At 49.6% G+C, this 24,816-nt stretch overlaps 1 protein-coding gene across 5 annotated transcripts in view; it reads right to left on the reverse strand.

The window, feature by feature from the left end:
• Nucleotides 1–15,484, reverse strand: part of Vash2 (vasohibin 2) — a 38,685-nt gene extending 23,201 nt beyond the window's left edge. For 3 of the 5 annotated variants that reach the window (XM_034512846.2, XM_076941615.1, XM_076941617.1), the window contains exons 1-2: nucleotides 8,379–8,539; nucleotides 7,414–7,813 (exon numbers count right to left, since the gene is read on the reverse strand). In XM_034512846.2, the coding sequence (XP_034368737.1) occupies nucleotides 7,414–7,689 (276 nt within the window). In that variant the 5' untranslated portion in view covers nucleotides 7,690–7,813; nucleotides 8,379–8,539. Of the gene's footprint in view, nucleotides 1–7,413; nucleotides 7,814–7,946; nucleotides 8,540–15,379 lie in introns of those variants that run through there. The other 2 variants (XM_076941616.1, XM_076941614.1) reach the window with 2 other exon arrangements.
• Nucleotides 15,485–24,816: the final 9,332 nt, after the last annotated feature.

The following is a 24,816-nucleotide window of genomic DNA, read 5'->3' on the forward strand; positions in this document are numbered from 1 at the left end:
GAGAGAGGGGACTCATGTTATCAAGGGGTTGCTCTGGTACAGCTCCTGGAGCAGGCATGGGGCTGAAACCAAGTGACAGCCACTCCCAGGAGCAGACACACACTCAGTATAGTCACCTGTAAATATGGTACCTTCCCCATACCATCTGCCCCCTAAGATAGTTGCTCCACCATTGAAGGACCCTCTAAGCTCCCTCCAGATATACTCCACTCTGAGCTATGGTTCTCAGTGGCCCTCCTGGCATTAATTGTAACGCAGTTGGCCTTCTCTATGGGAATGTAACTCCCTTGTTGAGGCCAAGGACCATGTCCTCTGGAGTCTCCCACCGAGAATGGCCCAGAGTGAACCCCAAGATGCTTCACTGATTCTTAATTTTTTATCTCTTGACCCATTCTGCAGCATTGGCTTATAGTGACCCTTTCTATGTGTTCCCCCCTTGAACATTGTTGACACAGGCCACGAGGCAAATGGCAGAATGGCACACCAGCCATAGGCATCGTTTTCAATACTGCACTCTTCACACTTCCACCACTTTCTCTACTTAGTTCCTTTCTTGAGTTCGAGATTAAGTAAGGCCCTTCTCTTGCCTCAACTCTTCCCTGGTAAGTGCCATGCCCCTGCCTCATGAGCCTTCTTATCCTAGCCTCATGGCAGCCCAGACAGCTCTCCCAAGTGCCTGCAGTCAGCATTAGAGCAAACCACTCCCAAGACACGAGGACGCCAGCCAGCCAGGGACACATTAGGGTTTGTTTATCCCCCACTGACTCATCTTCTCCATGTTTGTGGTGGGCCAAGTCATTGGTGACAAAGAAACTTGTTCCCTCTCGATGCAGGTTTGAGAGAGGAGGCTCTTCTAGGTCTTAGCTTCTCCATCAGAAGCAGATAGAATGAGAAGCAAGATTAGCCTCATCCTTGGAGAAAACAGGGCCAGCTTTGCAGACGGAAGGGGAAGTGGCTAGAAAGCAGACCTGTGGACTGCCTAGCTGGGTGGCAGAGCCAGACGCCACCTAAAGACTTCCTGGCTCTCCAGGCACAGGCTCTGCCATGCAGTGACAGATGGGCATGGCGCTCTGAGCACAGGGTGGCAGGCGCCTTGCCATTTCTGTGACTTTGGCTGCATTTACTGAAAAACCTTCTCTGCTGATAGTTTCTTCTCGGTGCCTCTACTCAGCCTTGACTTTGAGGTGTTCTAAATTCATAGAAACTGTCCCTTCAGCTGGAAGGGAAGCAGTCACACTTGGCACATCAGAACCAAGGCTCTATGGTGTGTGTGAGCACATGCGTGGCTATGGGGGCACACACACGGGCCCGACTGTTCTGCAAGCTACATTTTCTCTCTGATACCTCAACTCCAACTCCCTGCCTGGGAGAGTCACTTTGGAGGGGAAAAGACTCCAACGTGAACATATGTTCCCATGACTTCATTCTTTCACCTCTCCCCACCCCCAACACACAGAGTTAGCAAGAGAGAACAGACACACACACTCCTCTCTCTCTCTCTTTCTGTCTCTTTCTCTCTCTCTCTCTTTCACACACACACACACACACACACACACACACACTTAAACAGTTTCAAACACACCAACTCACACATTGAATTCTCTGTCCAACAAACACTAGCAATTGTGAAGACTTCCTTGGGTTTTTCACATTAACACTCACATGTCTACCAAACCTCTGTAAGAACCGACCAGAGGCTTCAGAGAGGGGTGAGAAGAGAAGTTAGGCAGAGGAACAGACCCTTCCTCTGCATCTCCATGTGGTAAGCTCTAGGCCAGGTACAAAGCAGGAAGCATGGGAGCAGGGAAGGAAAATCCCTTGGAAGAAAGGGACATCCCATCCAAGAGAGGTGGAGAGGAGAGGGGCGGGACGTGAGAGCGAGCTCCCATACTCGTAGCCCATGATTTGGCTCAGAGTCCACTTTGGGAGCTGAGCTGACCATGGAGTTATTTCCAGCCCCCTCCATCCCGGGGAGCTCACAGAGCAGGGTGTAAAGCAAGACTCAGAAAGCAGCTGGGCCTCAGAATAGCAGCCAATGGCGCCCAAGGGATTTAGAAAAACAGCTGCACCATTACCTCAGCTGCCTGTGGTCACACTTGCTCTCAAGCAGGAGGACAAATGTAAGCGTTCCCCACATGGGCTGTAGCAGGCAGGGCTGTGGTGGGGTGGGGTGGGGGGAACCAAGGTGGCTCACTGCAAGATATCATCAGCTTCAATTCACCGTGATGTCAGGCAAGCTGGTAGGGGCTCAGCCCGGGGCAACTTCGAACAGCACCTTAGGCAGCCAATGTTCCTGCTGGATCTGGGTATAAGCCAGAGGGCCCTCCCCCTGAGGGGGTTATGATGAGACATATACCTTGGTTCGAATGGTTCGAATCCCTGCTCTGTCTCCTACCAGCTATGGACTTGACAGGACCCCAGAGCTTCCACTTGCATCCAGATAAACAGCAACACTGCCTCTTCTGCCCTTGGAGCTGCCGTAGGACAATATGGCCTGAGAAGGCAGCATGGCGGGCACAGCACATGGGCACAGGTATAAGCTGGGCCATTATCCATCACTAACATGCTCCCAGGAGCTGGACTAAGACTCGGGATCAGCAGCACACAACCGTGAGGTGTTGCTTCTTGAGGACATCTCCCTACCCAATAGGAGATAAGAACTCCGTTGCCAAGTTGAGCACATGCTGCTGAGGGGATGGTTGGTGTCCTTAGTTCATGGAGACTCACAGGCAGTGATAAGAAAGTTCATTAGGCAGTCATGAGAAAGCAGGGTCAGCTCAGAGCCTCTGAGTGGACAGAATGAATAAACAAAACTCCATCCTGACACAGACAAAAGCAGGCACATACTGGGGACACACTGACATGGGGTGAATCCTGAAGTAAAACAGCCTCAAACCAGTCAGTACTGGGGCCCAGGAGACAGCCCAGCAGGAGGCCGTTGGCTCAAGCCTGATGACTTGAGTTCAATCCCCAAACCCACATGGTGAAAGGTGACCAACACCTGTCTGACCTTACATGTGTGTCTAGAACTTTCTATCGCTGTGACAAAGCACCTGAGGTAACAAGCTTATAGAGAACAAAGGTGGTTTTGTCTCACAGTTAAAGAGCTCACAGTCACTTGTAACTCAAGGTTCATGCTTTCATGGAGAAAGCATGGGAAAGAGGTTTATTCACCTCATGAAATTCAAGAAATGGGGGGGGGGGGGGGGAGCCAGTGTTCTGATTCTAGGGCACTCTGCCCAGTGACCTAAGTCCTTCCTGCTAGACCCCACCTCCCGAAGAGCATCATAGGCTGGGGCCTTCAACAGGTGGGGCCTCTGGGGACATTCAGGAACCCAAACAATGATAGCCATACACCCGAAATGGTTGAAAGGTAGGTAACGTATCCTGTACTTTACCATAATAAACAAGGTCACAACAAGTGTTTTACTAAAGGAGAAATGCAAATAACGACTCTCTGGAAAAAGTGAAGTTCACTGAGAACTTAAATACAACCTAAGGCCCTGTGAAATGTCACCTCCATTCTTCCTGTTAGTTGGCTTACTCTGAAAGGCAGATCCATGTGCTGGCCAGGAAGCCTAGGGAAGTTTAAAGGATTTGGAAGAAGAGGGTATGCAGTGAGCAGAGAAGAAAAATGAGACCACAGAGTCTGACAGCCCGCCTCTCCACTTCCTCCTTGCCAAACAAGAGAGCTGACAGAAGGCAAGAAGGAGGCCTGCAGGTGAGCACAGTCCTGTAAATGGCATGCCATAAAAGAAGGAAGGGAAGCCAGGCCTGGAGCAGGGAGGCAGGCAGCAAGAGGCCCCAGCTGGGGCAACCTTTAACAGGAACAAGGAGAAACGGAAACATTTCTTTCACTGCACAGGCGGCAGAAAAAAGAACTCCTGGAAAGGGGTGGGGGGAGGCTGCAAGGGGCAGCCACAATTCCAGAATGGCCACAGGCTCCTGCATCAAAGAGCCCCAGCCTGTAATCTGGGACAGAGGTCCTGGAGTCACACTTTGGGAGGATTCAGACAGACAAGAGGGACAGTTCTAAATCCAGGACACGAACGGAGGAAGCATCCTGGGAGCAGAGGGTTGCAGGGGCAGAGCCTGTGGAGAGTCTCAGATCTCTGCTCACACTTCAAGTCAGCTCTCAGCCCTCTAAGGTGAACTCTTTCTGAATTTGGAGTAACACACACAGGTGGGGCCTGCAGGAAACCGAGTGGTGTTTCCTGCTGAGGGCCCTGGTGTCCTGCCTCAGCAAAGTTGACCTCTGGACACTAGGAGGAGGCCCTACAGCCAGACCTAGAAGGGCCAGTTGCTCCTTCTGCACCTGCCTCTCTGTCACGCTCTGCCCATCCTGTGTAACCCCAGTGACTTTTGATCTTTTTCTTAAAATATCCCAGTAAACGCCTGGATTGTCAGGTGCTCGCTTGGCTCAGTAACCACTCGTGGAGAAGAATGCCAACGAAATTTGGAAATTCTCCAACGAAATTTGGAAAGAAGATCTCAAGTGATGCTCACCTCTACCCACCCAAGCTTTCAGGCAAAACTTACTATGGTCCATCACAGAACGTCCTGGACACAGCATCCACACTCACGGACCCTGGGAACTTGCTCCAGATACTATCTTGCCTCAGTCCACATTTTGTTGCTGCAGCAATTACTCTTGTCCAAATTCACCAATCTTCCTTCACCACTCACTGTCCCACCGCCCTCCGTTGGTGCAAATTCCTCACAGCATGGTGTTGGCTTGGCTAAAGGAGAATGACTTGGCCCCAGGAGAGACTGCCAAGCCCTGGAGTGGAGAGGAACAGCGTCTGACAGAGCAGCTTGACATCAGCATGCCTGTGCCTGGGCAGGAGCCAGGGTTTGGGGGATATTGAGGCCAGGAGGTGCCAGTGAGGGGGATAGGGATGGAGAGCCAGCTATTGAGCCTCACTGGGAAGGGTGGAGCCGGGAGGTCCAGCCTCAGCAGAGTGAATTTGAGACTAACCTAGTTAGGCCACATAAGAACCTCTCAAAAACCAAAACCAAACAAACGCCAAATAAGCAGGAAATGGAATCATATACAGTCTTATTCAAATTTAACGACCCCTCATCACCGGGGGTAGTGGGACATGCTATAAACCCAGAATTCAGAATGCTGAGGCAAGAGGATCATAAATTTGAGGGCTAGCCTCAGATATAACCAAGACCTAGTCGAAGAACGGAAACAGGGTTGGAGAGATGGCTCAGTGGTGAAGAATTCCCAGTACCCATGGTGACTCACAGCTGTCTCTAACTCCTGTTCTAGAGGATCCAACAACTTCTTCTGACCTTTTTGAGTACTCACACACATGGTGTGCAGATACAGATGCCGGAAAAGCAACCATACACATAAAATAAACCCTCAAAATTTAAAAAATAAATGAAGAGGACCAGGCAGGAGGGAGAGAGGCAGAAATCTATGAGTTAGAGGCCAGCAGGGTCTATATAGCCAGTTCCAGGACAACCAAGGCTTTAGTGTGAGATCCTGTCTCCGAAAACGAACAAACAAAACACAAAATTAAAGCAGACAAGTGGCTGCACTGGGCTGAGGGAGTCCTGGTTTATCTGCAGCTGTCAGGAGGTGCTTGGTTACAATGAAAATACAACAAGATACATACAAGAAAAGGAAATGTTCTTTTTCTTTTTTTAAACAAGGTCTCAATACACATTGCAGGTTCACTTTGAACTCACTGTGAGGCCCAAGATGGCCTTTAATTTATAATCTTCTTGCCTCTCCCTCCTAAGTGCTAAGAGTACACCATCTTTCCTGCCTGGAAAATCCTTTTATAAAAAGGAAGCACTCAGCTACAATCCCGGGAGCATCAAGTTTTAGTCTCAGGGAGTGGAAACCTATGTTCTAAACTGCCTCATGGACACTTAGAATACTGCATCTGTGGCAAACCAGCCACAGTCCTAGAAAGAGCAGACATGTAAAAGAAGAGGAGGAAAAGGAAGAGGAAGAAGAGGAGGGAGGAGGAGAAAAAGAGGAGAAAGAAGAAAAAAAGAGACAGGGAGGAGGGAAGAGGAGGAAGCCACAGAGAACAGAGGCAGAGTCCCACTGTCTCGTACCCTGCCTCCCTCTCAGGAGGACTTGAGAGACATCTTCACCAATAGTCAGATACAATGCTTGTCACACGGAGAAGGGCTCCTGCACATGGAACTGGGGTAAGAATGAAGGCACAGTGAGCAAGGTGCAGGATTCAGAAAGCCAGCTCAAGACAGTGGCATCCAGTCTCTGCTCCCTCTGCCCAACTCTTCCATGTTTAAGGATTCTGGTGACTCAAGGTAAGCAGAGAAAGATGCTGAAGTCAGAGCCAGGGCTGCCCATGTTGCAGAGCAGGGGTCATTACTGCTCATGTTCCCACAGACAAGCTTCTAGCACAGGCAAGCTCCTGTTTGGACAGAATAAACTCCCTGCCTAGAACAAAGATAAAACACGATGAAGCAGGAAGCAGAGAGCATCCTCCACTTCCCCCAAGGGCACCTGCAGGTTTGCATGCTCAGCTATCGCCAGGCAGGACTGGGACTTACTGCTGCCATGACTCTGGGATATGAGATTCCTGAATCTTGTCAGGAGTCCGCTCAGCAAACAGGGTCCCTAGGGTCCAGGGAAGCCATCTCCACGGCCGCACACCTGGCTTTCATTTTCTATAACAGGACACTCCCACCAGAAGACGTGTCTCTCTGTAACCATATCCTCCGCCACTGAGCCCAGTTGCTCCCTGGCTGCTCTCCAGAGTAAAAAGAGAGCTTCACTTGGTGTCTCCCTTTACCCCGGAGACTAATTCATCCTGTGTCCTGGAAAGTCCCTTTAAGTCACAGCCAAAGGCTTCTTTGGCGCCAGGTAGGCTAGTAAGAGACAGGTCAATGTTCTCTGTAAGTTTCAGAGGTAAAAATCAAAAATCACTGTCATAAAAAAAAAAAAAAAAAAAAAGAGGAGGAGGGGGGAAGAGAAAGAGGAAAAGGAGAGGAAGCTGGTGATGATGAAGATGATTGGCAAAAACTCTAGAAATGATTCACACTGAGACGTCTGGCTGATTGATTACAAATTCACTCGCGGCTCCATAAATCCTTTACTAGGAGGGAAGGGGGGAGTAAAACACGCATGGCGGCTAAGCAGTGTGAACCCTGGGGTTCTATGCTCTCTTGGAGTGGCTGGTGTTGACCTGGCGACATTAGCTTTTGATGAAGATATTACAGGAACTGAGTACATAATGGATTTGGCTCAGCCTAACCTCAGAGCCAAGCCAGCAAGCCCCCTGCCTGCCCCTGTTGGCAGCAGAACAGGGAGACAGGACTCAGTAACTGGACATAAGGTCCCTTCTCCCTGCTCTTGCCCGGGCTGAGCCGGTCCCATCCCGCCCATCCCGCCCTCCCACCCTCCGTAGCCAAGCCACTGACCTTAGCCAGGAAAGCAGCGTTTCGGATGGAGCCTACCATCTCTCCCCCTCTGGGGTGGACCTTGGCCACATGCAGCCACATCCGCTCCCAGGTGTGGCTGTCGATCGGGAACCCGCTCTTGTTCACGTGGAACAGCACCCCGCCGTCTTTGTCCTCCTCCTCTGAGCCCCCGCTAGTGGCGAGGCTCACGGGCCGTGCATGGCTGCTCCGGGACCGTGTGCCTTTGGTGCTTTTGGGGTGGGGGCAGCGGTGAGTGTCGGCGGCGGAGCCGGTCATGATGAGGGGTACGCGGCGAGGGGGCGGAGGACACGGGCACGCCGGGGATCAGGGCCCCGCGGGGGTGGCCTTTAACTCTCGTGGCCGCAGGACGCGCGAAGGGAACCCCGCTCACCGGCCGAGCCTGAAAACAGAGGAAACAGCAGACACTGCGGCTCAGTAAGACAGACATGGGGGTTCCCGCCCACCCCCCGTCTGGCTGCCCCAGACCCACCCCTCAGGACTAACGGGAGGGAGCCTCCAGCCACGCCGATTACCTAAAGCAAGGCGGCTGGAAAGACGCCACGAAGCCTCACACCCAGCTGCACTCGGGGATGGGGAGGCATGCAGGGAACGCGGGGTGAGGAGGGGACGGGGTAGGAAGAAGCAAGACAGCTGTGTAACAAGAAGACTCGAGGGTTCCCTCCAGCTTCACGCATCCCTGGGTCCCCAGATGTGGTGGACTGCCACCGACCCAGAGCGAGCGGGCACGTGAGCTCCCGGGGCCGGCGCGAGGGCGCCGCAGCAGCCTCCGCTTGTTAGGGAGGCCTGGCGTCTTCCCGGAAGCCCCCCGAACCCTGGCGCGCGAGGGGCGGCTCCAGCCGGGGTTCCCGGGCAAGCGCAGCGCCGCCCCTTCCCGCGGGTCCCGCGCGGGCACCGCGAGTGGCAGCTGCGGGCCGCCAGGACGCGCGCGGGGCCGGGGGACCCACCTCGGGCCGGCCTCATTGCTGCGGAAGGCTGTTGGAGCTGAGGCGGTCGTCGCCTCATTCCATGTCCCATTCTCGAATGTTATTCTGTGACATATAACTGAGTCACCCGGGCAGCCGCCGATGTTCCGAATGCGGCCATTGGACACCGCAACAAAGAGGGGCGGGTCCCGAGCTTGGGACTTTACAACCCGGAGCTGTGCAGCTCTGCGATTGGTTCCAGGGTTCCCTGGCGGGAGGGGATCCGAGTTAGCGAAGCTGGACTGCCACGCGAAATCCGATGCTGCGGTGTCCTGGGAGCCCCGCGGAGCGGGAGCGACTGTCCAGGCACTGAGATCCAGTTTCCCTTGGGTAGAGGCGCAGCAGCTAAGGCCAGGAGATGTGATTCAGAGGTAGTGGATCTGGTGGACCAGCGTTCATCGAGGAGCTGGGCACAGTGACCGGGTCCTACACAGGGTTCTGGGTGGCTCTGGGAATGGCCAACCTAATGCTTACCTAAATCTTCCAAGTTTCTCCCTAGATTAACAAGTGGATACAGCCTTGCGTCCTCTATTAGTAGCCGTGGGTAACAAGGTTCCTCAACCCAAGCTGCTGTGAGACACAACAGGCCAGTCAAGCCCCTTCTGTTCTGCCCTAGCAACTGGTTTGTAAAGGGATGCTTGAAGACAAGGGAGTGGCCTTCCCATAGATTCCCCTCCTCTTCTTTTTCTTTGTCTTCTTCATCTTCTTTTCTCTCTCTCTCTCTCTCTCTCTCTCTTTTTTTTTTTTTTTTTTTTTGTGGTGTCCCGGCACCTAGGCTAGCCTCAGACTTGCTATGTAGAGAAGGATGAACTTGAACTCCTTGGTTCTGGTCGTGTGTGTGTGTGTGTGTGTGTGTGTGTGTGTGTATGAGTGTGTGTGTGTGTATGAGTGTGTGTGTATGAGTGTGTGTGTGAGTATGTGTGTGTGTGTGTGAGTGTGTGTGTGAGTGTGTGTGTGTGTATATGAGTGTGTGTGTGTGTGCACATTTATCGTGAGGCTGGAGTATGGGTTCAGTGAGTTAAGATCACTGTCTTTACTGCAGACCAGCACTCTGGGTTCAGCACTGGTTCTCAGCTCCAGGAGGATCACACAAGTTGGGCCTCTTGAGCACCTGCGCTCCATGCTTGTGCTGACTCTGACATATATGCAAAGACATGTATTTTTTTGTTGTTGTTGTTGTTTTGTTTTTCGAGACAGGGTTTCTCTGTGTAGCCCTGGCTGTCCTGGAACTCACTCTGTAGACCAGGCTGGCCTCGAACTCAGAAATCCGCCTGCCTCTGCCTCCCAAGTGCTGGGATTAAAGGCGTGCGCCACCACTGCCCAGCTACATGTAATTTTAAAATATTAGAAGTAAATCTTTTTTAAACCTTTTACATTTTGCATTTGTCATGTGTAAGTGTGTAGGTACTACATGTATGGAGTGTGTGTACCTGTGTGGAGATCAGAGGACAAAGTGCTGGCAGCCAGTCTCTCCTTACACCATGTAGGTTCCGTCAAACTAAGGACCTCGGACTTGGTGGCCAGTCAGTACCCACTGAGCCATCTCAGCAGCCCAAAGTACCCTTTTCTTAATGACAGTATCTTCCTTCTTGCTCCCTCCCTCCCTCCCTCCCTCCCTCCCTCCCTCCCTCTCTTCTTCCTTTTATTTTGAGAAAGAACGAGCCGAGGTGGAAGAAGCCACAGACTGCTGACTCTGAGGTCCAATAAGTCTAGGTTTGTCTCTTCTGAGTTGTGTAACCCAGGACACACAGTTCATCTGCTCTGAGAGGAAAACCAGAGCCCCTCTGGCTCTTAGGTCATGTAACTGAGACCTGCTTTCGTAGGAACACCTAGGAGCCTGGCTGTTATAGCCTTGCTGTCAACTCCAGGTCAACTGCCAGCTTCGAACAGGTGAGTCGGCTGTGACAAGCATGGGAAGCAAATCTCCCAGCTGGACACTATGGGAAGAGCCCTCCCCAGGGCCAGTTTTCGGCTGCTCAGCTATATGTGGGGGTTGGGATGGAAACCTCTATGAGGCAGGCAGAGTGGGGGCCAGGATCAGCAGAGGACCAGGGAGGGGACCTAGGTTCTAAACCTGCCAGGACAGAGCCCCTGGCATGGGGCGATGGAGTTAGCACTGAGCACAGGAACTAACAGCAAGCAGCCCATGTTGGAACCATCTCAACAGTCCTCTGGCAACAAGCACATCTGGAAAAGAATCAGGAGACAGAGGACAATGTGTACCCATTCCTAATTAAAAGGGAACCTGCCTGTTGGCTCATCTCAAACATCCTTCTCTCCTGTCTGCAGTTCATCCTTAAGTCCATCTCTCTCCCTTCCACTTCCTTGGTTCCCAGACCAGAGAAGAACGTCAGGGCAGACCAGGATTTGACCTTCCCACCCCCTAGAGAACAGCTCACACCTGTGCTCAAAGGATAGCAAAAACCAGGCTCACCGCCTCACAACCACATGGCTGCCCACAGACGGACCAAGTCCAGCCAGGTCTGCTCATCTTGGTCAACCAGGGCCCGAATCCTGCTTTGCCTGTGTAGAAACCCCAGACACCAGAAAGAGACAGTGGTCACCTTCCCACTTTGAAGTGCCCTGCAATTCACTGACAGTGGAGGGCAGCATTTGCTGACAGTTCCCAGGATTCTGGTTGCTGTTTTCTCTTTCCCACAACTGGGAAGATAGGCACCAAATGCAGCACCTTTTCCAATAAGATAGATGCAGGCTCCTGAGTGAACTTGCTGTCCAGGAGCACAAGGCTTCTGTACTGAGAGCTGTACTGAGGAGCAGTGGGAGAGAACAAGGGCCAGTATCCCATTTAAAGGATGTCCTCGCTGGCCTAACTTCCTTTTGTTCCACCTGTAGTGGGTTGGAATGTGGAAATGTCCCCTGTGGACTCATGGGTTTGGATGCTTGGTATCCAGCTGATGGTGCTGTTCTGAAGGCTGTCAAACCTTTAGGAGTTGACGCCTCTCTTGAGTAAACAGGTTATTGAGATTAGGAACTAAGGTTTTATAGCCCGTGTCTACTTCCAATCTGCTCTGTTTCTTGTTCCTCCAAGATCTGAGGTGAGGGTCTCAGCTACACATTCCTGCCACTGTCGAGCCATCCACCACCATGATGGACTGTAGGCCATCAAACTGTGAGTCCAAATAAACCCTTAGTGTCAAGTCATTGGTCTCTTAGTCTCTTAGTGTCAAGTCATTGGTCACCACAATGAGAAAAGTACCTAACACAGGTACCCATCTCCTAGACAGTACCACCTCCCCACAGCAACACTGTCCAGCAACCAAGGCTTCTAGGGACCTAAGCCATAATATAAGAAAACCCATGCAAAGCCTGCTGTGTGTCCACTGGTCTTCACTGGGAATCTGAGACACTACACAAGCAGATTTGGAGACATCTGTGCCTGCCATATCTTGTTGTCTTGTTAGTCAAGACTGAGAAATGACTGTGGTTGCTCAGCAAAAGGAACAAACGTGAAATAAGTCACAAGCCTATGAAGGGGAACGTAGCTGAGAGGAGCTGGGAAGGAGGTGCCTGCCACACAGGGAGAACCGGCAGGGTTTCTTGCACTGGTAGCATGGGGGAAAACTCACACAGTGCTGCATAGAATTCTGTGTGTCCCTGCATTGAATCTGATGCTGATGGCCTAACCCTTAGCACATCAGAGTGTGACATTTGGAAATACTGTCTTTGAGAGGTAATTATGATAAACTGACAAGGGGGTTGGGTTTCTACCAAGGATAGGAGGGAAACATTTAGATGTGAGGACAGCCAGGTACATGAGGAAAAGCATGTAGGGATTGGAGCTACATCCCCACTGTGAAGGGATTTGGAGGAGCCAGAAGAAAGTTGTGGCACAGACTGGTCACTGGCTGTGCCTTCAGAGAGAGCTGGCCTTGCTGAGGCCTTCAGCGTCCCAGCAGGAGGATTCGGTCAACTTCTGTGTATGCCATGCTGGCCACAAATCTTCCTCGATGCAGCTCTGATAAGCTACATGGCACTTGGGCATCCAGGATGCTCCTTCTGGGAGCCGGCTGATGAGGGAGATATCCACTGTGCTGAACTGGAAAAATCAACTCTCCTGCACAATACCAACACTAATATCATGTAAATCAGGAGATTCAGCAAGACTGGGCTAAGACAGTAAGAGAAAACATGAGATAAGAGGCCCACCTGTATTTCTGTATTTTCTTTTGACTTTTCAAAACTCCCCTTCCTCTGGGAAGTTCTCTAACCGTCTGGGTTGAGTGTGAACTGTCCCTCTCAGGTTCACATTTTGAAGGTATGGTCCCCTGGATGGTACTACTATGTAGGGACATGCCAGAGACATAAGAGGCAGAGCCTGACCGGGGGAAGTAGTCCACGGAGGTGTGCCCTTGGGGGCACTCCCTGACCTGGCCCAGTTCCCTCTGCTTACTGGTTGCCCCAATGAGAGGTTGCTGCTCCCTGACCCTTGTTCTTCTGTCATGAAGCACTGCTTCTCTTAGCTCAAACAATAGAGCTGGAGACTGTGAACTGAAATCTCCAGAGCTGTGAGCAGAAGCGGTCTCCCTCCTTTGAACTGTGTCTATGTTTTGTTTTGGTTTTGGTTTTGTTTTTTTGACAATAATGGGAAAACCAAGCAATGATCTGAAGCACACAGATGACCAACGATCCGGACACTGCTTTGCATTGCTCCCAATTGAGCTGAGAGCGGGTCTTGCCATACAGAGGACAAAGGCAGTATCCACCAAGGGCTTGGTCTATGCTGAGCGCACCCTCCACGTGTAACTCATTAATGTTCACAAAGACCCTGTGGGCTTTAAAGTAACACTAGGAGAGCTTGTGTAATTTGCACTAGGTCCAGAGAGCAAACCTGCAGTTTGGATGTTGAATGTCTTCCCTAAGGCTTCTGGGTTCAATTATTGGTCCCCAATTTGGTGCTGGTCTAAGGTGGTAGAGACTCTGAAGTGGGACCTCTCAGGAGGTTTCAGGTCCCTGGAGACAGGTCTTTGAAGGAGAACTGTGAGACCCTGCTATCACACTCTCCTGATGTCATCCCCAGAGGTCAAAAGCCTGTGTTCCCAGTAAAGTTCACTGGCACCTCCCAAAGGGTGACCCAAATATGCCTCCTCTCTTTATAAGCTGACTGTCTCATTTGTACATCGCAGTAACTGACTCAGGAAATCACAAAATAGTCCTGCTGAGCCTCTACTCTGAGTGGTAAAAAGCACAATTATTTTTTTCTAACAATTTTAAACTATGCACCTGTTTCTACACTGAGTTTTATTATTTGTCTGTCTGTCTGCCTGTTTTGTTTCAAGACAGGGTCTCTTCATGTCTCTCTGGCTGTTCTGGAACTCACTACGTAGACCATTATGTAGAATGGCCTCAAAATCCCAGATTGACCTGCCTCTGCCTCCCAAGTGCTGAGATTAAAGGCACACACCACTTACTAGCCAGGGTCTCATTAACTTTTTTTGAACCAGAGAGAAAAAGGAAAGGAAAAGAATTAAGATGCTTTATACAGGCAAATATGCACAGACACACATACACTCATGCACCCACATCCTGCCCGGGCCCAACTGTCTGTCAAAATCAACTTCACAAGTATTCATGTATGCTTACATATATACACATACACCTACATACGTACATATGAACAGACATATACATTTGGATGGATGGATGGATGGATGGATGGATGGATGGGGCAGAGTCCCCCCAAGCCACCATATCATCTTTCTTGCTCTTTTTTTGTGGCCTTTTTATACCTTCTTAGATAAAAGTTCTTTAGACAATTATTGCATAGATGAAATGTTACACAAAATGGGAGTTACAGAAGGATGCTGATATAAGTTCTAAGAAGTATTTCGATCTATAAGCCCAGTTTCATATGGTCTTGCCTTATAATGCACACCTGTGGTTTCATCCTTGGACCTTAGTGCTTTTCCTTGAACACAAATTTGTCCCAAGCCTATTTCTCTTTTTAGCGTAACTATGAAAAGCTCATTGCATCTCTTATTATGCAGCCTTTACTTACTGTTATGAGGAGTGGGCACATTCTATTCCTGATTTTAATTTTATTACATCTTTCTAGCAAAACTAAAACTATCTCTTAAAACTTTCTTCCTGTCAGGCAGTGGTAGTGCATGCCTTTAATCCCAGCACTTGGGAGGCAGAGGCAGGTGGATTTCTGAGTTCGAGGCCAGCCTGGTCTACAGAGTGAGTTCCAGGACAGCCAGGGCTACACAGAGAAACCCTGTCTAAAAAAAAAAAAAAAGAAAAAGAAGGAAAGAAAGAAAGAAAGGAAAAAACTTTCTTCCTAAGATTACTTAAATCAAACCAGGAATTCTATAAAATCATTAATTCATCTAAACAGTATTAATTCATGAAAGTTCATTTTTATGATGGTCTGCAGGAAATCTGTTCAATAGAGGTGGGCTTATGCCCAGGGATTATTATATTAGTTTAATAATGACAGGAAAGGCATATCAGCTGCAAGAAGCAATCCTGAGATGAAGTCTCTTTGAGACCTTGCCTCACTGAGCTCACCCATCTAAGACCATGGAATGTCTACCTCCGGGAAGGCCGGCTGCTAGCCTTAGCCCATCCTAGTTGTCTCCTGACAGGAGAGTAGCCAGTAGCATATGTGAAGCCATCTTGCTGCCCCCCCCTTGCTTTTTAGATGAGTTACATCAAATTCTGAAATAGTAGTTCTCATACAAAATCTTTGAGAAAATTCAAAAAGATTAAACAACTTGTATAAAGTGACGATCATCAAGTATCCAAACTGGACCCAAATACAGACTCTCTTAATCTAATTTCCCCCATCCCCTCCTCTCTCTCTCAGGATTGACCTTAATTTATGATTGTGTTAGTCAGGATTCTCTAAAGGAACAATCAATAGAATGTATACAACACATACACACACACACACACACACACACTCACACACACCACATATTAAGCAAGCCTGTGTTAAAATAGCAACAGCTGCTGAATCACACCTGAGAGGCTGAGAATCTGCAAGTTTCCTGGTTCTTGAGGCTGGGAGCCTCAGCAGTCGCCATCTGGAAAGCTGCCGTCTTTCTTTAGTTCACTACTAAATCCTGGAAACATTGGTTCTGATCTCAAGGCAATGGGGTAAACCAGCTCAGTGAGGGGGACGACCAATGAGAAAAAGGCACATCTCTTTCCACCACGCCCTTCGTATCTGGGCTGCTACCAGGTGTGGCCCGAGGCCACAGCCATGGCCGTGGCCACGGCCACTGCGAGTCTTCCCCCAGTGACCACAGTTCTTCAGGTGGAACTCCTACCCCCTTCCTCCCATAATTCTGGTTTGTGGCAATTTGACATCAAAACTAATCATCATATTGACTTTGCTTCCTCAGTTTCTGACGTACTCTTTTGTTCATTTTCAGTGCCGAGGCTCGAATCCATTGGACTTCCTCTTGAATCCAGTGGGCGCCCCAGATCTTCTTTTTGTGTTCTGGTGTGTGTACATGTGTGTGAGGGTGCGTTCACCAGTGGACACATATGGAGACCAGAGATTGGTGTTGAGACCAATTGCTGCTTCATCTTATTTTTGAAATAACAGTATATTATTTACTTGTGGTGTCCGCGCATGCCTCGAGAGTGTAGAGGTCAGAGGATAATTTTTACAAGTCGGTTCTCTCCTTCCACCAAGGGGAGGGGCAGTGTCCTAGTGCTTGAATTTGGACCATCGGGCTTAACTGCAAGCCCCCTCAGAAAGTTTATTGTACCATTTCTCTGCCCCTCACCCCATATCTTATTTTTGAGTGTCTCTCCCAGAAGCTGGAACTCATTGTCTCAGCCAGACTGAGCACCAAGCCCCACTTTTCTCCCCCCCACCCCCACCCCCAAGCATAGGGGTTAGATGTAGATTAGGCTGGCCTCAAAATTATAGAAATCTGCAAGCCTTTGCCTCCCCAGGATTAAAGGCATATGTCCCAATATCTGGCTCCATAGTATCTCACTTTGCTCCTGGGCATCTGGCTCTGTTCCTCCTCTTGTACAGCAAGCACTTTATTCAATTTATCAGCAGGGCATCTCTACAGCACCCCACTCCTTTTGCTTTATTTTAGCAAGAGAATAAAAAAAAAACAAAAGGAATTACTAATCACAGGCATTTCCTGGCTGTCCTTGTCAAAGGGTTATGTTGTTCCTCACAGCCCAAGGCTAGGCACTGAAAAGCAACAAACTCAAAACCCACCATTTCCTTCTCCACCTTGTCCCTTGTGTGGGGGTTGCTGGAGGTGGGGTATGAAGGAGAGTCAGAAACTAAAATAGGAGACTAGGACAAGGACAGAGGTGGGTCCCCCAAACCTACAGGCAGCACCTGGGACCCGGACACCAGTCTTTGTAGGGTCCAGCATTGTAAGGGGCTTTGAGGACATTTGGCTAGAAAGAACAAACACAAGACTTTCTTGGATGACACTCCTGTTTGCTTAGGGAACAAGGTCACCTACAGTGAAAGGACTGCCTTCTGTTACAATGGCCACCTGTGAGGAGCCTGCTGGCCTGTCCCCACTCTGTGCTAATGGCCCTGTGCCCATCTCTCCCTTGGGAAGCAGCCCCCTTGCAATCACAGGTGTACCTGGATTTACAGTCCGGTTGCATCTCACCAAACCCTCAGAAATAAAAAACCCTGTGAGCCAAAATCTCCTTGAGGGCAGGCAAGATTGCTCCATGGGTAAAAGTGCTTGCTGCCAAGCATGACAGGCTAGCTTTGATCCCAAGGACCCACACAATTAGAGCTGACTCCTAAAAGTTGTCCTTTGACCTAAACACACTAAATAAATAAATAAATAAATAAATAAACAGGATTTTAAAAGTGTATTTGATTGGATGTGATGACTCACACCTGTAATTCCAGCACTCTGGGGGCTGAGGTAGGAAGAGAGAGAATTTTGAGCCACTCTAGGATATGTAAAAAGACCCGGCATCATAGAAGAAAAGAAAATGTACTGAATACTCCTAACCTATCAAACACCCACCTATCCCAGCTCACCTCAAAACAAGCTCAGAACACTTCCTGAGCCTGCAGCCGGCAGCACCATCCCACACAAAGCCTGTTTGTAGTAAACTGAGCCACCTGTGAATGTTTCCTCTTTCGAAAACTACTAGTCCAATAGCATCCAGCTTACACACGTTCACAGAGAACTCAGTTAGATGGTGCACCAGGAAGCAGCTGGTGTGTGGTGAATTGTCTCTTCCTTAGCCATAGCTTGGAGATGCTGCGGTCATGAGCCTTCCTCGCCAGCTGTGCTCCATCTGTATACTTGTCAGTTTCATTGTCTGTTACATGCTTAAAAGAGAAGGATTTTTTTTTTTAAAGTTTCTAACGGACTAGAGAAGTGGCTCGGTCGCTAAGAGCACTGGTCGCTCATCCAGAGGACCCAGGTTCCATTCCCAGTACCCACAGCACAGCTCACAATGGTCTGTAACCCCAGTTCTAGGGGCTCTGATGTCCTCTCCTGGCCTCTGTGGGTACCAGGCACAAAAAAAATGGAGCATGGGCTTACAGGTAAGCAGAACACACACACACACACACACACTTTTTAAAAAATGTTAAAAAGTAAAATGATTTTTTAAAAAGGTTTTGGTGTCTAGTTATTGTACATAGTTATGGGTTATATAAATAATTTCTCATGACTACTGAGCCCATTGACCCCGCCCACTGTGTCCCGCCCTCTCTCCCTACAGCAAGCCCAGTAGTCCCCTCTTCCCCAGGAAACTTCCCCCGCTTTTATGTCATATATAAGACTGGAATGGTCCCATTCCAGCAGCTACTAAAGGTCGTGCAGACTCTCCAACAGACTTTAGCTCAAGGAGTCTGAAGTGTGTGGGGTGTTCACTGAGACAAAGATGAAGGCAAATCTTATCTTCCCTCCCGGAGCCTTTATCGGTGTGCTTTGTTGTTGTTTTGTTTGTTTTGTTTTGGCTGCTTGTTTGTTTGGGTGTTTGTTGCAGGATATTTGATCACACTTCGAACCTTGAGATTGTGTTATTTACTGAAAAAAAAAAAAAAAAAAACTTCTCTAGTTGTGGTGTGGCTCAGCCTTTACTTAGCACACACCTTTAATCCCTCTGGCTGGAATACAGAGATGCCTGAGTACACACCTTTAATCCCAAACAATGAAGGTAAAGTTAGTTTGTAGATGGAGGAACCAGTGTTTGAAAGTGATGTCTAATTGACTGGCAGACAAAATGATGAACCAGACAAAGATTTGACAGAATAGGATACGCCCAGCTCTCAGGAGAACAGAGAGGAAAGGGAAGCTATTTGAGGGGCAGTGCAGAGAGAGAGGAGAAAGGGAAGGAGGTAGTTTTTACCTGGAGAGTTGTACAAAGGCAGGTTGAAGAAAGAGAACAAGCCGGACACAGGCGAAAAAAGAACAAGCCACAGAAGGGGAAGGAGCGAGAAGATTAGAACAGATTGCCAAAGTTAGGTTGAGGCCAAGCAGAGCAATTCAGGAGAGGCTAAGAGAGAGAAGCCAGATCGAATCAGTCAGCATGGAGAGAAGTTTTGAGCTAGAACAGCTGAGTTGGACCAGCCAGTGCTCAGAAAGAACTAGAAAGGGTGAGCTTATTCAGCAGTAAGTCTCAGGGGGTGAAAACATTCCAGGCCTAAATAAGATTGCACAGAGGCTAGAAGCTTCCAGGACTAGGCCTGCACACTAGGTTTGCAGACTGAGGCAGTAAACCTCGGAGACAACAATTACATCAGGTGAATAAAAGTTATCGTTACAGGTTTTGTCTGCTTTGGGTTTTGGTTTGTTTTTAAGTAAAGGACAGCAGCATGTCTGTATTCCAGAAGCCACGACTCGAGTGTGCTGTTTACCAGCTGTCAGTGTGCCATCTTCCAGGGCTGGCGCTCCCTTAGTGGAGCTGGCCGGGAGTTACCAGCTAAGACAGAAAAGACAGGGATGACAGTCGGGGACATCCACACCTTGCTAGGGAGCAGCTTAGGGGGAGTATAGATGAGGTGCCGAGGACTGAACAGGGGGAAAACGAGTGGGGAGAGGGTCAGCTGAAGTGGAGGAAGGCAGGCCAGGAACCACCCAGCAAGGTTGAGGAGGGTTGGCAGCAGAAGGCATTGGGACAGGAGCAGAGCATCCCCAAGAAACCGAGCAAATCAGAGCTATGTCTGTAAAATCAGGACTGCGCAGAGCTGAAGGAGGAAGTCCCATGGGAGGCTGCATTCTCTGCTGAATCAAAACTAAAACCACTGGGCAGATTGAGGAGACGTTGATAGGTGTGACTCAGAACTAGGTGTCTTAAACTGCATTTTCTGAACAAGTCATGAAGCTGCCATGCATAATATTAGGGCTTCCTGGGTGGGTGTAGCGTGCTCAGCTCTGTCACTAAGGAGTTGCAGAATCCTGGCCCCTCAGGGGTTTGGGCTATGAAATGAGGGTGGATCAGGTCCCCCAATGCTAGACTTCTGTTTTACAATAGAACCATCTGAAGGAGCTAAAAAAGAAAAAAAGTCCCAATGTCCAGGCCACGAAATCAAAATTGTCAGGGATGGGGTTCACACTCCTCAGTGTTGAACCCAGTTAAGTTTGGGACCCAGGGATATGTGTGGTCTCTAGGGGTCTCAACCAGCCCTGTGGTCCATAGAGCCTTAGGGAAGTGAGAGGGGTCACTGGGGACAGTACCCATGAGAGGCAAGGCAGGAAGCAGACACTGTCTTAGAGTCATAACATCGGATGAATTGGGATTTTCAAGTGGGCAGCAGATTACTGCACATTTCAGCAAGTTGTTTTTCTGATTTATTCATTACATGGTTGTTTCTTTGAGTACCTACTGTGTGTCTGGTGCTGTACCAGGTACTTAGGATCCAACAGGTCAGTTATCAGCTTTCGACTCCTGGGACAGACCCGGAACCAAATAAAAGGACTTAGGGTGAGGACCTACTCACACTGTGTTCCTCTAACATTTGGATTGAGCAAATAATCCTAGGGTCAGAAAAGTCCTGCCTCTTGATCCCAACCAAATCTAGTGTGTCTTCCCAGCTAGAGTACAGCTGTCACCTGGCAACTGGCCTGTTTGGGAAACTGACAGTAAAGATCAAATATCTCCCTCCACTAGAGACCTTCAGGATAGGACCTTGAGCACAGATGGGCCCGTCCTGCAGTCCAACTCTGCCTCATAGGGCCATCAGTTCCTCTTTCAACTACCTTCGGCATGGGGTGAAGGAGCTAGGACTTAATACGGGCAGAACAGTCCATGAAGGGCGTGAAGCGAGCTTGTTCTATTGAGGGTGACACAGAGCCCGTCAAGAGTAGACCGGATATTCAGAACCTTATTTCCGGCCAGAGAGGCTGTCATTTCCGGTCAGAGAGGCTGCTGATGTGTTTGAAGGTAGGGCAGATTCAGGTAGGTCCTGAATCTTAATGGCTTTATTTATTTATTTATTTATTTATTTATTTTCCTTATGGGCGTTGGGGGAGGTGCTTTGCTTCGCGCATCCATTCTAGCGCCAGGGGTACCATCCTCTTCAAGATGTGGCTCCGGAGGCAGCTCGTAATCGGCACAAGATGAGCAACATCAGGAGGGTGGCTCTTGAGGCCAGTTTGCACTGCAGAGCCTGGGAAAGGTGCCCAGGAGTGTGGAAGGGCCTCTCGACCTGCTGGCTTCCATCTCCCTATTTCAGGAACTCGGTACTAGAGGTAGCCATCGTATCTGGGATGACACCCCTCCTCCGTGACCTTCTCCAGTTTCTTCTCTTTCTGTTCTCTCTCCATGGCGTCTGTCCACTACTGAGGCCTCCTGTGTGGAAGAATGCTTGATTGTTTAGCCTCCGAGGCCTTAGGTGGAGCGTCCTCTTGGGCTCCAGAGATGAGGGCTGTAGTGAAGGGAGTTGTGGGTAGATGAGGGAAGGTACCTCTTCCTGTGAGACCCTAGGCTAGGAGAGACTGCAGGGCCATCAGCTTCTACCTGAGCAGCAGTGGCCACATCACCCAAGAACCAGTTAGAAATGCCAACATTCAGTCCTGGCCCAGGTCACAGAGGCAGATGCTCCGTCCAGAAAGGTGAGTAACCTGTCCGAAGAAGGCACAGAGCATCCATCTCAGAGACAAATCCCCCACTAGGGTGCAGATAAAAAAATATTTCTCGCTGCCACCTAGTGCCCTAGGAAGAAGGACAGTCCCACCTCTGGTTCTGGGATCTGAGTTGGGGTTGCAGAGGCAAGACACAGATTAGGTAAGGGAGTAAGAGGGCCACAGAGTCCTGCCTGGAGGGTAAAGATCTGAACTGGAGTCAGATCTAAACCCAAACCCAAAGCCCTTTTCCGGGAGAGCAGAACAACCTGTGCAGGAGCCAGGTGCAGCAGGCCGTGATGGCCACATAGGGTTGGATTTCAAAATGCTGCCTCTATCCTCAGTGGGACTTGCTTGGCCTCTGTCAGGGACATGTGGCCCCTGGGGAAAAGATAGGCAGGGTAGGTACAGAAGGGGTGAAAAGTGAGGTGGTCCTTCAGGGTGCAGTCTTCTCCCTCCCTCCTAGTCGGGCACCACACAGATGGGGTGGAACCCTGGGCTCAAGGAGTGGAGAGGGTCCAGAGACAGAGGGGGTGCCTGCTGTAGGCCTACATGCCTTCACTGCCTGTTTTCACTGGGGAGTCTGGAAGCACAGTGGGAGAGAGGCCTGGAAAGCAGCGTCTCTGAGGCATGCTGCTCGGAAGGCAACTCCACGTGACCTCATTTAAAGCACTCATACTCGACTCCCAACAGGCAGATGACGAGACTTAGCCCAAAGTCATACCCTCCTAAGAGACAGATATTTATCCTAGGATCTAAAACCAAAGCCTGGAAGCTACTCAAAATATCACATGCCATTCTCTCTTCCTCTGAAGACTTAATCCAGTTGGGCCTGTCAGTCACCTGGCCAGGAGCCCACCTGTTCCTTCCCATTCCCTTTAAGGGATGTACTTTCTTTCTCAGGATCCCTCTCAGTACAGCTGCTTGCAGTCTTACATGAGACATGGAGCATGTCTGCTTCTAGTCTTAATTCAGGACATGCAACTCTTCATTTTCTTTTTGTTGTTGTTGTTGTTTTTGGGTGTTTTTGTTTTTTCAAGACAGGGTTTCTCTGTATAGCCTTGGCTGACCTGGAACTCACTCTGTAGTCCAGGCTGGCCTCGAACTCAGAAATCCGCCTGCCTCTGCCTCCCAAGTGCTGGGATTAAAGGCGTGCGCCACCACCGCCCAGCTAGCTCTTCATTTTCTATGTTTTTACATCTCTGTCTTTTGAGTCCCGGCCCAAAGCCTGCGTGTGCTTTCCCAGACACTCTGGACTTTCTTGCTCTTTCTTTGAAGCCCTCCACTTCTACCATTTCTAATCTCTTCTTGTCCCTGCAGCCGCCAGGCCTTACAGCTTCCCAACCCTGTTGTTTGTCTCCTAAACTCAAGTTTTCTGGTTCGTTTTTAAAACTCATTCATTGCCGGGCGGTGGTGGCGGCGCACGCCTTTAATCCCAGCACTTGGGAGGCAGAGGCAGGCAGATTTCTGAGTTCGAGGCCAGCCTGGTCTACAGAGTGAGTTCCAGGACAGCCAGGACTAAACAGAGAAACCCTGTCTCGAAAAACCAAAAAAAAAAAAAAAAACTCATTCATTAGTGAGACTAGGACCCCAAACCCACAAAGAAACCCCTGGGCTCCCTGGGAACACCTTGGAGCTTGTTCCGGCTTCATTGAAAAACCTGATGCTAATCACTCCACATGCACATACACACATGCATGTATAGATGAACATGTATGCATGTGCACAGCACGGGGGGGGGTCGCAGGGAGAGAGGTACAGTGACACAGACAGAGTGGCAGAGAAAGGAGATGTATTCGTGTGGCCACATTGGGAAGAAGAACAAGAAGAAAGGTCAGGTGATGCCCCAAGCCAGTCTTCCGAGAAGAGGTGTGCATAACTAAACAGCCAGGGTCAAGGTGTGCCCCTCCTCCATTGCTGATCTGAGGCAGCGATCTCACATGCCAGTGGCCAGATCTGTACGAAATCCCTTCCTTGGAAACACTCTGGCCTCAACCTTTCCTTTCCCCAGCATTAGATTTTATTTTTGTAGGGAGGTCCATTGTTTCAATAGTCTGACAGCTGCAGAGAGTGTCTCTTTAGACTATCTCTTTCTTGTCAGGACAGTAATAGGATAGATGGTGTCCCCAAAGGGGTAGAACAGCTCAGGCATCAGGAATCCTAGCTATGCTGCTCAGCCATCTGAACGTGACATACTAGGCTACAGATACCCCATGGTGTCCAGAGTCCACCACATGGACAAACTACTGAAGACTAAGAGAGTTCTAAACGTAACTCTTCACGGTGGGGCCTGAACACAAACACAACAAAAGTTTTCAGCACTGATCTGTCCTCAAAAGGTGGAAGAAACATTAGCTTGGGAATCTGACTTGGGAGTAGTCACGGTTCACTGAACTCTTCCTTCTAGAAAGATCCTGAGGGCAAATTAGAGACTCATTATCGTGACTGGCTGTCGTCATCATGGTAACTGGAAGGTCACAGAGTCCTCCTCTCTACGCTTGGCTAATCACTGACTCGGATCCCTGCTGCGAGGCAGGAGGATGGGGTGGGTGGAAAAGAGGGACAGCCTTCAGGGCAACTTTGGCAGCTAACAGATGGCTCAGGTCACCTTCTGTCTTGAGGGTCTACATAGGCCTAGCACCATGAATCAACCTGAGCAGGCACCTCCTGGATCCCAGGAGGCAGATCAGAGGCAAGTGTCTGAAAGCCAGCTCTGAGCCCTCACAGCCTGGCATCAATCCAGCTCCAACTTGAAGCTGCCTCTGTGGGATACTAAGATGGATCAGTGCCTGATAATGCTGGCCTGAAGCTGGGGCTACTATTGGCCACTAGCTGCACTAGGCTGACCTGACAGTCCCTCTCTCAGGAACTCCCAAGACTGGGATCCTTGTCTTGACTTCCTGCCATTATGATTATACAACGCGTGACAACATGGTAACCCACTTTTTGTTCAGTGGTTACAATTAGTGAGAATCCAAAAGAAGGAGAAAACTTAAGATAGGGTCTCACATATCCCAGACTCCAATTCAGTTGAGGATGACCTTGAACTTGTGGTCTTTCGGCCGCCACCTACTAAATGCTAGGTAGAGTTATCATTGTGTGCCACCTTGCCCTGTTTACAAGATGCTGAGGAACAAACCCAGGCTTTCCTGTGTGCTAGGAAAACACTCTACCAACTGAGCTACGTGGCAGCCTTCCAAAGTTTTTCTTTTTTCAATAAGAGGCATCAGGGGTTACATGTGCCAAATTTGAGATGGAAGTAGTGGCACCAGAAAACAGTCCAGAGGCATATGCCCACTGTTCAGGTGGCTGTTAGGCTGGAGATGCAGGCGATACTGAAGAGGAACCCGGGGAGATTTGGTTCCTCACGATGC

This window comes from Arvicanthis niloticus, chromosome 10 (assembly GCF_011762505.2).
Source record: "Arvicanthis niloticus isolate mArvNil1 chromosome 10, mArvNil1.pat.X, whole genome shotgun sequence".
In the NCBI taxonomy this organism is placed as follows: domain Eukaryota; kingdom Metazoa; phylum Chordata; class Mammalia; order Rodentia; family Muridae; genus Arvicanthis; species Arvicanthis niloticus.